This window comes from Prorops nasuta, unplaced genomic scaffold, assembly GCF_024137725.1.
Source record: "Prorops nasuta isolate Cenicafe-Biocafe unplaced genomic scaffold, Cenicafe_Pnas_1.2 PNAS00023, whole genome shotgun sequence".
Classification (NCBI taxonomy): domain Eukaryota; kingdom Metazoa; phylum Arthropoda; class Insecta; order Hymenoptera; family Bethylidae; genus Prorops; species Prorops nasuta.
The window spans coordinates 1,198,948-1,216,366 of record NW_027116820.1 but is presented as its reverse complement, the minus strand read 5'-3'; the positions used below and the strand labels follow the sequence as shown (position 1 = coordinate 1,216,366).

General features: G+C 30.5%; 1 protein-coding gene across 6 annotated transcripts in view; it reads right to left on the bottom strand.

The window, feature by feature from the left end:
- The window catches only part of Lpin (phosphatidate phosphatase LPIN), a 290,109-nt gene that overhangs the window by 55,960 nt on the left and 216,730 nt on the right, over positions 1-17,419 (bottom strand). For all 6 annotated transcript variants that reach the window (XM_066740441.1, XM_066740440.1, XM_066740444.1 and 3 more), the window contains exons 9-10: positions 12,721-12,967; positions 12,139-12,642 (exon numbers count right to left, since the gene is read on the bottom strand). In XM_066740441.1, coding sequence (XP_066596538.1) covers positions 12,139-12,642; positions 12,721-12,967 — 751 coding nt within the window. The remainder of the gene's footprint in view (positions 1-12,138; positions 12,643-12,720; positions 12,968-17,419) is intronic.

Here is a 17,419-nt window from a genome sequence, read left to right as displayed (position 1 = left end):
TTGTGAAGAAATATTTAGTTTAATATATATTATTAACAGTTACAATTTTTATTGTATATTCTTACCATAATTTCAGTGAACTTGAAGAAACAGATAAAATTATCAATAATAGAATTTGATCGACCAGAAATATCACCTAATATTTCATCAAATGATAAATCGTACCAATTGTGGCTTAACAATGCTTATGAAAGCAACATTAAAGATAATATTGATTTTCTAAACCTGACATTATACAAAAATACAAATTTTATGAACAAAATTAAAGCTTTATATCCTGAAATAAGTAAGCATAGTTGAAATTACAATATTTACTAATATTATGAAAATTATTCTTTTATAACTATATTATTTGAATTATACAATTAGATCGAGATGAGTTCATTCAGATGAAAGCTCCAATTTCTAAACTTTGCAAAGACATAAAAGTAGAAGCAGGAGGAATCATTACCTTATGAATTGCTTAAGAGAGATAGAGAAGTGTTATCCCATTCTATTCTATATCCAACTTTGTTTAAGCTTATTAATTATTATTAAAATTCTTGCATGAAAATGATTCATTTTCTTTCCTGCCTTTTTTCGTCCTTCAACTTGCTTTTGTATACATATTTATGCCAAATCATTCCCTTAGTCTTCATCCATTATGTAAGTCATATCGGACTTGGCTGAAAAATAAATCTTATTTATATTATAGATGTTGTGGATGTCTGCTAAAAGATTTTCTACTATGAAAAAATCAAGTTCACTTATTCTAATGTAATTTAAATATTATATATTATATTCAGGATTAATTAAATGATTTTGAATAAAATAAAAATAAGAAATTAATAATTAAGGTAGGTAGCACGTGACATAGATTCTTGCATCTTGTATCACAAAGATGATTACTTTTCTTTACACAATCGTTTTGTACTTAATTTCTTCTTTACATCTGTGCTTTCCTACATATATCACCCAACAGCTTTGGGAAGTTCATCCTTTCTTTGCATATCAGTAATATACTCTTGTTGTTCTGTTTTTCATCCCTTCCTTATATATTCCATTGATATTTAGTTTAATTTATAAATCATTTCCTCAACCTTCGTCTATAAAGTAATAAGCAATTTGTACAGATTTTCCTTGCCTGAAAATAAAGTCATATTTGTTAGAGATGCTTCGAAGCCTGTTTAGTAATTTTATACAATTAAAAAATATATTTTCATTAGTTCCTCTGCAGTGATACGCAAATTTTACCTTCTATTTTCAAAAATAACTTAATAATATTAAATAAAACAATCATAAAATATTATAAAAAGCAGCATTTATATACATACATATCATGTCTTTTATATTGCTTACATCTTACAGCATGATAGTGTGTTGAGAGGTTCTCCAATGTATTATTCGTGCTTCAGTCCTTTACGCTTTAGGTTTCTAGTGCAATATTCAATTATTGTAGAGAACTAATCCTTCTATATTTTATCACTCTGAGTTATCATACTTTCTGATTTATATCTGTAATAAGTATCACCAACAAAGTATTTCATCCTTGTATTTATTATTAGCGCATTTATTTAAAACAATACTTATTTGACATATTTTCTATTTGTTTTTGTGAAATGTACTATATAAAATTCATTTACTATTTTCCATCTTATAATCTTCTCTGCAATATATTTAACATTTCCATTTCAATGTTTTGATTGCCTTTTTGAACAGACTGTACCGAGTTGTCAAAATATTGCCATATTCATGTAATTATCTAGAGAGGTGCACGTGTTTCTGAACAATTTTGGGCAAAATGGACCCCTACCCGCGTGACTCGGTGGGGAACGTCGCGAACGCCGACTAGTGGCTTGAGCGCGAGGCTAGCTATTACGTCATCAGGGCTTCAGCCGCGTTCGCACGACTTAGGCCGCGCCCACATTTGGGACTTCGCGTTAGCGTGACTAAATCGTGTAAGGAGAACATTGTATAATATTGAGTACGGAATGGATAATAAATAGAATTTAACCGGAATTGAGGAATTATAGTTATTAGCACTGCATCCCCTAAGTTCGTGTACGAGTGTTAGAACCCCCTCTGTATAAATAAATATTCGGGTATTATTAATATTACATCGAAGACGCCCGGGTCTTGTAGGAAGTCGCCTATTGGGACGCGAACGCGATCGGTGAGGCATCACTCCTCCCTCCCTTTCTACGCTATCCTATAGGATAGACAGTAGCGTCACAATACATAACTCTTTTCATTTTCCGGCTTAATCGGTTTACTGTTGAAAATTGCATCAAACAGTGCTTTATCTGAAGTTTTGTTACATAAAAATGCGCTATCAATATTAGAGCAGAAATATTTGTAATAAGAAACAAAAGCAACCCCATTATGTGCCCAGCTGACTGAAGTGGTTTTACGCTAAGGACGTAACGATACCGGCTACCGCACCGTGCTGACCCTGCGCCAAGTAACGGAAAGCCGACACAAAATTCGTGACTTTAAATGCTCATATATTAGTAACCATCGTAATGATTTTTTCTATGTAAAACGTTTTTCATTGGATGACCCTCACGAATTGGACCAGTTAAAACCGTTCGGTGATTTTGATATAAGCTGTGTATATGGTCGCTTAGCGAGCAGGTATTGAGTAATTCTATAAAAAACATAAATTTTATAGAAAAAGTCTCAAATACGTCAACTTATGTTTTGAATGGATCATAGATTAATTACAAAAATATTGTAGGTGAAGAACTTACACCCTATAAGGATCTTATTTAATTGTTCGAATAAAATCTCATATCTTTGATTGCATATTCGTATAGTTTATCTCAAGAGCTTTCAAAGATCCTGTTATTATTTTTTCATTTGATCCAGTCATTTTGGATATATGCTACTAATGTTATATTGTGTCTTTCAGCTTTTCGGATCTAGATTTCAGATAGGCGAGCAGATCGATGTGCAGGATTCAACACAAAATCTACTTCCTGATCTACGGATTGCCAATGTTGGATATTTCTCATGGAATAATTGATATTAAAATAATGTGTATGTTAAAGTGTCACCACTGAAGTTTCTTAGGTAGAAAGAATCGAGGTTCGAGTCCCGATTTAAAAATATTTTTTTTCCCCTCATATTGCACATAGATGTTTATACTCTATAGTAAAAAGGTTTATGAATTAGTTTGTTTCCTAAAAATTTTTTTTTCATTACGAAAAATATTTTATTTTCCAAAAAAGTTTTGCTAAACGTTAATGAAACGTTATCAATGACGTTGAAATATAACTTCCGAAATACGTATTAATATAATATTATTTTCAGCGACATTTCGACGTTTAAATAAAGTAATAGACTAACGTTTATTCCAATATACAATTCGACGTTTTTCATTAATAATAACTTTACGTTTTTTAAACATTAGATGTAACGTCATTTTAACGCTACCTTAAACGTATAATAAACGTTGTCAAATTCAGTAGAAAATGCATTTAAGAAAGACGTTTTAATATAATATGAATTGCCGCGACATTTCGACGTTTAAATCAAGTTAGAAATTATATCAATTTTCAACGTTTGGCAACGTTAATGAATAACGTTATTGTAACGTACTTGGTCCGCGTGGGATTTTGATTTGAAAATGTACGTAGTAGTGAGTTTGATTAACCTTTCTAAGTGTAGTTGGTCGTATACGGCCTACCTTCTTCCTTTCAAATTTTTCCAGAATTCTGAACAACTTTTGCAGCTGTTATGCATCTGAGTTATCGTTAACACTTTATGATATTTAAGTTATATAACTTTCTCAAACAACTGAATATTTTAGGAAACAAAAAGATTTTTATTTATTACTGTAAAGTATATAAGTTAAAGAGCTTGATTTATTCTTATATTCTCCATGTACAAAGTGTGTCGCTTAAATCGCCACAGAACCTTGAGAAGATGGAGAGCGCGCACGTGGTAGGTGAAAAGCATGTTATTGGTTGAATATCTAGGGAGAGATAGAGATAGAGAGAGCTTAGATTAGTACGTGCCGCGTGCACGTGCATTGAAAATCGTTGCCTCTTTCTCACTCTTATCGGTCTTTTAGCCTCTGTTTTCAAACAACAAATCAGAAAACTGCTCGAAGAAAGAAAGGAATGGTAGTGAGTAAAAAGAGGATACATGCCACGCCAACCGGGGGGAAATAGCTTTCTCCTTTCTATGCTTTCCTCTCTCCCCCTCTCTCTCGCTAGATCTTCGACTAATAACGTACTTCTCCCGCCGCCAATGCTTCGCATTTTCTCTCGGTTTTGGGGAAAATTAACCCTTAAAGCCGAAGATGGGCGATTTCAGACTTGTTTTTGTAGTTGAATTTCAGATATTTAACGAAGTATTAACTGGGTCTAAGGTGTAATTCCTTATATTTCTAGGTGTGCTAAATCAGAATCAGGTTTCAAAATCCATAATTTTTGACCACCAAATTAAATATGAGGGTTTTTTTGCAAAAAAATGTCAATAATTTTGAAATTTTCGAAGTTTACGATTTTTTTCCAGGCATAACACATATAAATATATAGAGATTTGATTAACCATCGATGCACAAATTTCCTGAACTTTAACGGTGAATTTTTAAGTATATACTTAATTTATATATATATACCAAAATAGTCTGTAAACCGCAAAAAGTTAAAAAATGTTATTATTTCTTCAATAATTTTTTCCTTAAGAACTAGAGGCTTAAATAAAAATTGTTTAATAATAAAAATATCTTTGAGTTGATTGAAGAGTTATCCCAATAATTTTTTATTGATTTTTGGTGATATTTTTTTAATATTGTAATTGTGCAATTTTTCAAAAAATCAAAAATTATTTCGAAAAAACTGAAAAAATTCAAAAGAATCTTTTAGTCAATTCTAAGATATTTTTATTCTTAGCCAGTTTTAATCAAACTTTGTAGTTTTGGAGAAAAAAATTATTTAAATTTTAACTGCATACCCAGATAACATTTTGTGTGCAGATTGGCAGCAGATTGCTAACAGAAATGCTCAAATTTTGTTGTCAGATTGCTATCAACTATAGAAACATTTGACTTGGTATTTGCCGTCAGAACCGGCATATACTAGCCTTCTAGCAGAATGACGCCAAAAACAAAACGGAATCTGTACACAACCTGAGCGCAGATTTATAGCAGATTTGCGACAGAGTCTGCAGTACAGTCTCTGAAGGCAGATTAAAAACAAAAACAAAGCAGGATTTGTTACTCTATGTACGCTCTTTAAAATGTTACCCAATAAAACCAAAAATGTTGAATCAACGTAATTTCTTAACGCGTTATCTATAGTTGAAACAACGTGCCCTATGTCGCCAAAATCCACGTTTCTATCAACGGTTGATTTAACGTTTACACAACGGTTAATTTAACGTTTCTGTCCGCTTGAAAAAATTTTAGGATGAATAAATTGAATCGCGTGAATAATTTAACACTTCAATTTGCATTAAAATCACAAAATATTATAAGTTACCATTATACAATCAACTTTTACTAAAAAAAAAAAAAGAAAAAATATTAGGAGATGGCTGGACGCGAACCTGCGTGCAGCAGGTTTTTCCTCCTACACGTAATCTATATGAATTAATTGTCTTTATATTGATTTCTATCAATCATCGAATCTTACACACTATAATAATCTGCATCCTAGAAGCACAGCGGACGATCCTTCGAGTCTCCTTTCTCCTGGAATTGGCTACAAATCGTAAAAACGCTGAAAGAATTTCTAACATGGCGCGCACCCTAACCACTAAGCTACGTTAGCATATGATAGATCGTTACAATTTTGATGAATATGCAACTGTTATTGAAAATCACCTTACATTATTTTTTATTTCGAATTAAATCCTAAAAATCTTTGTTGTCAAATATTTTTATAAATTACAATTTTTTAATCATTTGAATAAATATTACTAAAAACAATATTTGAACTGTTTCCTTGACATAATTTCAGTTCACGAAGAAAACGTTGTGCTAACATCATTTAATCGTTGCATCTATAGAAAAAATCAATATTTAAAATACATTAGAAAGATTCCATCAATTCTACCGTTTCATATTAGTTGTGGAGAAAAACGTTGCTTCATCAACGGAAGTTAAACGTTATTTCTCTTGGAGAATACAACGTACGTTTAAAAAATGTTAGAAAGATGCCTTGTATTCAACCGTTTCGAATTGGTTATGGGTAAATACGTTGTTCCCTCAACGTCAATTAAACGTTATTTCTTCTGGATATTTATCATTATATGTTTAAAAATTTTCAGATAATATAATTAATACAATTTTAAACGATGTACCACCTAGTGGCTTTAACGTTGTTCTAAAAGACGGCGTCATGTTTATCGTTCTGCGCATGCGTCAAACAGCGTAAGACATTTAAGTTCTAGTACGCAGAGTCTGCTGCGTTTCTGCTGCAGATATGCTGCAGGCTCTGACACAGGTTCTGTTGCGTTTTAGGTGCTAATCTGCCACAGGCTCTGCCAGAGAAAGCGGTATCATTTTGTTATTAATCTGTTAGCAAGAACTGACAAATCAGATTCGGTTTCAAATATGGTGTCATTCTGCTGACTGGATTTTGTATCAGAATTTCGTTTACTTTTGCGAAATCGGAAAACGCTATCTGGGTATATTTTTAAAAGTGTAAACATAAACTTTAATCATTTTTTTCTCGAAATCTATAGAGTTTCATCAAAACTGTCTAAGAAGAAAAATATTTTAGAATAGATTGAAAGATACTCTCGAATTTTTTCGAAATAATTTTTGATTTTTTGGAAAATTAAACAATTAAAATATTTAAAAAATGTCTCCAAAAAATCTTTAAAAATTTAAAAGAATTCTACGATCAATTCTAAGATATTTTTAATTTTGAACAATTTTTATTTAAGCCTTTAGCTCTTAAGGAAAAAATTAATGAAGAAAGAATACAATTTGTTGACTTTTTGCAGTTGACCAACTATTCTGGCAAATAAAATATATACGTAAAAATTCATCGTTAAACTTCAGGAAATTTGTGTACCGATGGTTGATCAAATCTCCATATATTTATACGTTTTATGACTGAAAAAATCGTAAACTTCAAAAATGACCAAATTTATGATATTTTTTTGCAAAAAAAACCACCATATTTAATTTGGTGGTCAAAATTTATGGATTTTGAGTCCGAACTATGATTCAGTGCATCTAAAAATATAAAGAATCACACCTTAGACCCCGATACTACTTCGTTAAATATCTGAAATTCAGTTACAAAAACATAGTCTAAAGTCGACCGTATTCGGCTATAATGAGTTAAGAAATCCCAAGCGACTTTTTAAAAAATTTAAGAAATTATAAAAAAAAATCTACAGTATCCCTCATATATTCAAATTTCCAGAACCAACGAAAAAAATTAGGTAACCGATCTATTTATTTAGAAAAAAAGATTGCAAAAATATCATTTTTACCTTAGCGTTATGCTACTATCGGTCGTCATATTAGTTCTACCCGCATTTACTCAGCTCTAAAATATAAACAATTAAAAAAGAAACAAGGAGATTATTATTTGAGTTGCCTAGACTAATATATCATTAAGAAAATTGTACCTTGCCGACTAAAAAAACTTGTAATGAGAGTTAAAATTTTCTAAACCCGGTTTAGTGCTCATCAACAAGCATTTGCAAAGTAGAAAAATTTCTTTTGCTTTACTTTTATTTAATAAAATATTTGGAATTTATCGTTATTAAAGTAAAAACAACCGTATAGGTATAATTTATAAAATTTAAATGGTGAAATTTAGTAAGGACTACTAAAAAACCTACTGGTACACTCGGAGAAATTGATTCTGTCCAAAACCACAACAAACCTTTTAAAAGGCTTCGACTTCGCAATGGCTACGCTTCTCATACCACGCGACTACCTGCTTTAACTTATTAGGACCCGAGTAATAAAGCTATAATTATAAAACCATAAAACATGGAAAACCATCATATACCTGTTAATCCAATTATTAATGCATATATAATTTTTTTCATTTCAAATTAAACACGTTTTAAATTATTATAAGTATATTGCTGAGATTTCAAAGATGAAAATTATACCAATCACGGCATCATTCGGACTAATTTTACTCTAATATTTATTTATACTATTTTTATACAAACTTCCTTATCAGCATTATGTTTATTCGATATCCCACAAAAAACATGCCAATAACTATTTCACTGTTATTAACAACAGCTATTGGTTAAATATATTCTGTATGCTTTATAAAATATTCAGTTATTTGTATTAATAGTAGTAACTTTAGATTTAATACATAACTAAATATTAAGTAAACGGTTTCATACATATTACGAATGTTTTCTGGAATCTTTTCTATAATAAAATCAGAAGTTATGCGTTAAAAAGTTTAACTTATTATTTTTAGGTGGATAAACCCAATGATCGCATATTTCCACCCAGAGTAACTATTCACATATACAAGCCGGCGTATCTATGTGATGGGACAAACTTTGTCACTTCACGTGCATACGGCGCACAATGGGACATTTGACCCTGAAACCTGTGTGGTCAAAACTATATACATATGTCGGTTGGTGACACGGGAAGGAGCCAATGAGGAAGCAGGGTAAGAGAGAGTGGGAGAAAGAAGGGGCAGTCTACCTGGCAATGAGCTAGAGAGAACACGTGTGGAGAAGTGTGGATGAGGAGAAGAGTGGAGTTTTAAGTGTGTTGGGCTAGTTATTAAAATACCAAGTTTGTTTACTACATTATTTGAATAAATCATTAATTATTGACAAAGTTATTTAATTATTTTATCCCCAAACCATGGATAAACCGATATATATATTTTTTTTAAAAGAAGGAAATAAATGTACGTTTTATGTTTCAGAATATATAAGTCGTTATAATTCAATATATTTTATTCATAAAAATCAATATTTGATACCAAACAATATGTTTGGAATTAGAAAAATCGTATACTGCAGAAAAGTTTTATAATACCCATATTAAAAAGCAATGCATTTTAAATATATATATATTACTAATTATATGATAAACCATCTGATAATAGAGCTCATTATACGGATAAGGTAAGTTAACAGTAATCTGCCCATCCCTTATTTCCTATTATTAGACCATAATTATTTAAAAATAAAATATTTTGCCTATTAATCAGACATATAATCATGAATACATTTTCTTGTCCTAATATGATCACCTCCAAATTTTTTTACGTTTATGTATATATTTTTTTTAATGCAGGCGTTAAAACTTTGGACGCCTAGAAGTGCCTAAACTCTTTATTCTCTTTTTTTTAAACGAAAAGTGGTTTTTGTATGATTTTGAACCTTTATTTTATACACATACTTATGTAACCAAGTTTAAAAGATTGCATTTGAAAAGCTCGATAAAAATATTAGAAAATAATCACAGTAAAGGATCAGTGTTGTAAATTCCGATTCATTGTTAGACCTATAGTTAATGAAAACAACAATTAAAAGTAAATTTCTTGAAATATTAATTTGTTTGTCTATAAAGCTATACAGTTGAATATAATAATTTTGATTTTATAAATTCTAACTCTAGATTCGAAATCAGAGATATTGAACACTTTCGAATACAAAATTTCATCATGATTAAAATACTTTTGCTATACTTCTTGTATTTTAATTAACTTTTTGTGCTAAATGTCCCACTGTGCGGCGGTTGTATGTGTGAAAAGTTACTCTGAATGGAAATATGCTATCACTAGATAAAGCTTCTTTCTAGCAGATCTTAAATCAAATTCTTCACTAATTTTAAATATTAATTGCTATATTCAATTTTAAAATGATGTCACTTTAGTTTTATAGAAAGCTATTTGAAAAATTTTAAATTTTGGTTCCACTATGTACCACACATATAATTAATTAAAAAATACAAGAACTATAAGTCAATATCAGTAAAATTAATCCGAATGATGGCATGCTTGGTATCATTTTCATCTTTGAAATGTAAGTAATATACTTAAAATAATTTTAAAAGTGTATATATATATATGCTTTAATAATTGGATTAACAGGTATATGACGTTTTTTCGTGTTTTATGGTTTTATTATTACAGCTTTGTTACTGGGGTCCCGATGCTAAAGCAGGTAGCCGCGTGGTATGGGGAGTCTAGCCACTGCGAAGTCGAAGTCTTTAAAAGGTTTGTTTTGGTTTTGGACAGAATCAATTTCCCCGAGTGTACGATACCCAACGCTGGAGCCACCTTAAGTGACACACCCTCTATGCAGTTTTACATCAATTATTTATTGTTTAAAATTTTTCCTTTTTTGGTTTATAGAAATAAACTTGAAATTTCGAAAAATGAATTTATTTTACGCTTTATTATGGATAGAATAATAAAAATATATCAAATTTGAGGAGGGGGGGAGGGGGTATTTTCTTTTTAAAATTATAGCTTTTTGTTAATCTTAGAATCGTGTGAGGAAATTGTTAATTTCATTATGATTTATAACTAGATGGCTTTAATGATTATGTTCCATAGATTAAACGAAGTGATATCTTAATTACTATAAAACCTCGCTGTGATGTTACATTTTTATGAGCAGAAACCATGTAGACCAGTATTTTTTAAAAGTAACTTGTTAAAAATACATATAAAATTTAATTAAGATTAATCACTATATTAACCCGGCAATGGGCGCGGGGGGTGTTCAGGACACCCCAAGAATAGAAATCTATTAGTAACGTAGCGAAAAATTTGTGCAGTCACTTACAAATATTAGCGTTTAATTAATACAAATAATGTAAAGAAATGCAATTGCTATTGTACACCATAGGGAACTTCGCATAGATGATATTTATTGAAAAATAAATCTGTATTTGTAAATATTTTACGTCAAGCAACGAAAATCAAATGAGGTATCCGTGGCACCCCACGCGCCTATCTATGTAAAAAAAACCACGCGCCTATTGCCGGGTTAAAGGTGCCATTATTAGTTTGGTCTGTTTGACATCAGAATTGTAATAAGCGAAACTGAAAGTTATTATATGACCCATATTTTTAAAATTTACTCATCAGGAAAAAATGACTCTAAAAGAGTTAAAATAGTATATACGAACACTACGAGTATAAGTGCCTAGTTGCTTACTTACGCATGCTTTAAAATTTAAATATTGTGAAAACGAAAGGATGAAATAAAAACTGGAAAGATCTTTGGAACCACTTCAGATAAATACAAAATTATGAAATAAATATTAGGAAGTTTTAGTTAGAAAAGTCAAAGTAACCTATACGATTTTCAAGCTCTTATCTAGCTAGAATATTTTTTATCCAGTTAATTTATTGCTTCATCAAAGTATAAATTAACGTATCCGAGTATTTGTAAAAAAAACGTTTTATTTTGAAAATGGATTAGTTACCTTTTAAATAAGCCACTTTACTCTATAAATTCGAATAAGTTAAGGCATTTTTTAACTTTTGAATAAGTGAAAATTGCGAGACGCAAGATATGGCGCATGCGCGCGCTGATTTGAGAAAATAATGACGACACTTACATCGCATTAGTCCTGCCCTAATACTTATATTAATGAATCTATAATACACTATTAACCATGTTACTTCTAATATTGCTTGTGATATTATTTTCTAAATACGAAATAAATGTTAAAATGCAAAAGAATTTGGATTAATTAATTTATTTTATTATCATAATTATCGAAAAAAATGTACTAGTTAATTTTATCGCATTACTTCTTTTTCTGCGATGAGGCTTGAAACAGCTATCAATTGTAATCGCATTCTGGGCTGTACCACATTTTGTAACAAATAAAATTAATATTAAACAAATCATAGGTTAGCCGAGTGGACCAAACGTTGGGCAGTTGAACTCGAGATTACAATGGTTGCATGTTCGAATCCCATCACAGAAACAAATTTTCATGTGTTAAAATTAACTAATAAATGTTATTCAATGATTATAATAGACAAATATAAAAATAAAATAAATAAATTAATTAATAACAACACTTTAAAAATGATTTATTGTATCAATTGCAAAATTCACTTATTGTATCAGTGAATGGTCACTTTTTGAATAAGTGAATAGTCACTTATTCTACGTAACCGACTTTTCACTTATTGAGATTTAGAGAGATACATTGTGGTTAAAACTTACATTAATTCGATTTCCGTAACCTGCGTAAAATGGTTTAGTGCCTTCTGGAAATAATGCTTGAATGTCACTAAGACATGAGATTTTAAACTCTTCCGGCTTTTTTTCTATTACTTCACGATGAAATGCTGAAATTAAACTCGTTGGGTTTAACAGCAACGGTCCTTCAGGCAGAGATATATTTCCTTGCTTAATACTCTTTAAATATTCTCGAGTAACTTTAGCTTGACCAATTGCTCTCGCAGAAAGATATAACAGTTTGTAACCATTATTTTTAATCTTTGTAAATAATTGAGCAACTCCAGATTGCGCCCAATCCTTTCCAACAATAGGTAGTATATGCCCTAATACATCAGATTTTGTAATCGTTCCATCAATATCAGAAATTACTATTTTATCATCCCATTTCCATTTATAAATGTGACATTTGCAACGGGTAGTTCCTTGATAAGCAGTTGTTACGCTGAATACTACTTCATTCGCTCCACCATTTAAGTCAAGACTAGCCTGTATTAAAAATAAAAATCGTATTTTAAATATCTTGATATTTATTATAACTATTATGTTCATATTTTAATGCCATACAATTTGTGTTGATGACAATCTTAATGTTTTTCGACATTTTTCTGTTGATTCATAATATGTACGTCTTTCAATAGGTATCTTAACGCCTTGAATTTCATCTTGGTCGCAATCTGAATCTTCACTTCCGCTGTAACCTTCGGCTTCTTTTACAACATCCTCATCTTCTTCATTTTTTGTAAGATCCATAATTGCAGAGTGATGCAACATTTTATTAGAAAACTCTATGCTATCGTCAATCTTCACATTCCTGTGTATAAAAACCATTATATTTAAAAATATCTATATAAATATTTTATAATTAATTCTATATGAAAATTAGAGTGCTTTAAAAAACATTATTTTTATTTGCTACACACCCTAGAATTGTTATTTCATGTATAAAAAATTGCATAATATGAGTTTAATCGAAAGAGGTTTAACCCGTCAATGGGCGCGTGGGGTGTCGAAAGCACCCCAAGAATAGAAATCTATCGGTAACTTAGCGAAAAATTTGTGCAGTCACTTACAAGTATTAGCGTTTAATTAATATAAATGACTTAAAAACATGCAACTGCTATCGTATAGTAAGGAAACGTCACATAGATGGTATTTATTGAAAAATAAATCTGAATTCGTAAATAATTTACGTCAAATAACGAAAAACAAATGGGGTGTCCGTGGCACCCCACGCGCCTATTGACAGGTTAAGGGGGAGTCTCGTATAACATGTTTACTATTTGAATACTTTTTTATTGCTTAAAAATTTTATTTAACATCTGAAGAATTTATTCTCAAAGTTTTAAACTCCTTAAAAATTGTAAATGATTTTGTGAAGTCACCAGAGTCATGCTCCTGAAACATGTTGAGTTCAATTAGACGAGCTAAAGTAGGTAAAAGAACACGTATTTTTTACCTACAAATACGCAAATGTTTAAAAGAAGCAGGTTTTTTTTTGAGGTTCTGGAATAGCAGACGATGCTATGGTAAAGATAAAATCCATAGGAATGTCTACAAAATAAACTTTCTAAGCTCGAAAACATTAAGCGCTTTTTTCTCAAAACATAAATTTTCCGCGGAGTGAAATATAAATAAAAAAATAATTTACCAATTTTCCTGAAATTTTGTATAAATATTTGTTAACATATTGGATATTTGCCTTAGCATATATCCATAAGTATACTTTTTATATAAAAATGATAATAAATATAATGTTTAACAATCGTTTGATTAATTCTTTAACGCTCAGGGTGATCTGTAAATCAAATACCTTAAATAGATCCTTAACAGGATAAAACTACACTGTTTTTTGACTTACAACGCACTATGTATGTCTATCAAAGATAAATTCATAACACTACACCAATAGAAATACTATTTTACAAGGCTTCGTTCCGGGATGTGAGAGAGAGTGGATGTATGGATGAATGTTGACTGATAAGGAGGGATTAAGTAGAAGTTTTACTGTATAGCGGATGCAGTCTGAATGAAGAAGTGGTGTGGGAGGAGTGAAAGCAGTGAAGGGATAAAAAGGGAATTCAGGGGGAAAGCAGGGATAAAGGAAAAGTGAATAGAAGTAAAGGAGGAATGGAGGTTAGGGTCAGGGTCATAGTCAGGCAATTAGGCGGCAGATAAGCGGGATAATAAGAGGCGAGAGGTGACATATGGCGGATCAGGAAGGAGTGAGGCCGGTAAGGTTGGGAAAAGATAATAGGTGATGTGGGAAGTAAGGAGGAAGACGGGAAATTAAAATTGGATAGGCTGGGGTGGGTAGGAGCAGGGATGTAAATTTTTTAATGGGAAAAAATTATATTATTAATTACTTTCAACAGATAATGGAAAAAACAATACATTACTCGTTATTTTTAATGGATAGTAAAACTTAGTTGCCATTATTATAGTTGGTAATGGAAAAAAGTTTTCATTATAAATTACTTTTAATGAGTAATGGAACACAGTCCACATTACCCAATATTGTCAAAGGAAAATAGAAAAGTATATACATTACTCATTATTTTTAATAGATAATGAAACTTAGTTACCACTATTTTAATAGGTAATGGAACACGGTCCCCATTATCCTTTATAATCAATGGAAAAGTGTACACATTACTCATTATTTTCAATGGATAATGGAACACGGTTCCCATTACTCATTGCTTTTAGTAGATGTCTTCTTACTAAAAAAATATATATTAGAATGACTATAAAAAAAATTCTAGTGCTTTTAATTTGTTAAAAATTATGATTAAAGAAGAACTATATTTTTGGGGTTTTTTGGTTTCTCGGATATGGTCATATTTTTTTATGATGCGAAAATGGTCCAAGAAATTCTGCAAAAATTCACACATATTCTTTATATATTTCTAAGCACTTTTGTTGTATAAATTTTTTTATAAAAACAATTTATACAACAAAAAGTGCTTAGAAATATATGTATAAAGAATATGTGTGAGTTTTAAACACTTTATATTCTATAATTTTTGTTGTAATGCTAATCCTTTGCGAGTAAAAACTTAATTAGTGATTCATTACATTTTTCGATTTCCGGACGCCATATTAAATTGGCCATATTAATCTTTAATGTTCTCTTGGGTGTGGTTTTCAAAGAGACATAGCTTGTACATGATTTCCCTACAATTCAGAGCCATTGTTTAAAAAATTTCCCATTTCAATATTTGTTTAACAAAAAAGTCGCAAAATTTTTCGATTTTTGCACTAAAATCACAAAGATAATTACAAAAGCAGCTATGTTTCAAGTTTTGCACTTTGGATTCTAAAAGTACTCCCTAAAATCTTAAAAAAACGTTGTTTACTGATTTTTTTACAACTGTTTTGATTCTATTTAACGGCGTCGAATATATGCAGTGCAAACGTGCACAATTTACGTTAAAGGGTTAATTAAAGTGAGTAATCTAATGTTGTTATTGATATTAAAGTTAGTTTTGTGTTTTATTCTCTTTATTGTGTTTGGGACCTCGCCCTAGAAAGTTACGTACAACTGTCCTTTTTCTCACTCGTCCCCACACTCTCGTGGCGCCCTCTTACTCGTTGAATTACTATTATCACATCCTTCCTTAATTCTACGTTATTACAAATATAATAAAAATGAAATTAACATATAATATTATCTCAAACACTTAAACAAAGGCTCTTCCTAAAATTTTCGAATTTAGTTAAAGGTAACGCCTTAGTCATAATATCTGCAGTTTGCCTATTTGTTTCTATATATTCTAACTTAAATTTTCCAATCATAACTAATTCTTTCACAAAATGATGTTTGACATCAATATGTTTGCTTCGTTTGGTTTCATATGTACTGGCCATTTTTATACAACTTTGGTTATCTTCAAATACAATAATAGGGTATTCTAACACGAAACTTTCCATTAATAATTGTTCTAAAAATAATGATTCTCTAATGCAATCGGATAATGCTAGAAGCTCCGCTTCACTACTTGATAAAGCTACCACTGCTTGCTTCCTAGAACACCAACCTACCAAATTTTTATTTATGTATAAAAGAAAACCACTAATACTCTTACGATCATTATTATCACTAGCAAAATCTGAATCAACATATGCATTTATACTTAAATTGGTCTTATTAACATCTTTAGTATAACTTAAAACCAAACTCTGTCTAAACTTTAAATAACGCAGAACATTCTTGAGATATTTCCAATGGTGATAATCATAATTGTTTTGGAATCGTCCAAAGTATGATATGCTATAACATAGATCAGGTCTTGATCCTAGCATAATGTACATTAAGCTCCCTAACAACTCTCTATATGGTAAGTTTTTATCTTTACTATCAAGATTCTTTGTTAGCTCCAATTTAGGTTGAATTGGTATTTTAGAGTCTACACAATCCTCCATTTTAAACGTTTCAATTATCTTTCGAATAAGATCTTTTTGACTAATAGTAATTTTGCCTTTTTCAATATTTATCTCTAGTCCTAAAAATACAATATTATTACCTGATAAATCTCTCATATCAAAAATATTCATTAATTTACTTTTAATCCTTTCAGACTCAATCAGATTTTTAGAAAATAAAATTAAATCGTCTATCCAAATTAAAATATAAGTAAAATCATCAAAATACAAACACGGATCTACTTTAGATCTTACAAAATTTAACTTATTAATCAAACACTCATTTATACATTCATTCCAACATCTTGGACTTTGACGCAAACCATATAGCGCTTTCTTTAACTTGCATATTTGACCTGGTTTTTCTACCTTAACACCATCCGGCGGATTTAAAAAAACTGGAGTTTTCAGTGAACTTTGCAAGAATGCAGACTTAACATCTAATTGCTTGATACAAAAATTATTTTCTACGGATAGTAATAGCAATGTTCTTAGAGTTAACATTCTAGCTACTGGTGCATATATTTCTTGGTTCACTGAATCCTGCTGGAATCCTTTTGCGACTAAGCGTGCCTTCTTTTTCTTAACACCATTTATTAATTTTTCAGTAAATATCCATTTGGAATCGATGACTTCCTCATTAGATGGTGCCGTTACAATTTCCCACGTTTCATTTTTAACTAGAGCAGATATCTCTTCATTTATTGCTTCAACCCAACCGTCTTCTCTTTGTAAAGCTTCTTCATAATTATTGGGTATGTCTGTAAAAGTCCAACCAGATGCTAAAGCCATCATTAGATTACATTTGTAATCCTTCAAATAATTAGGAGGTACACTAGTT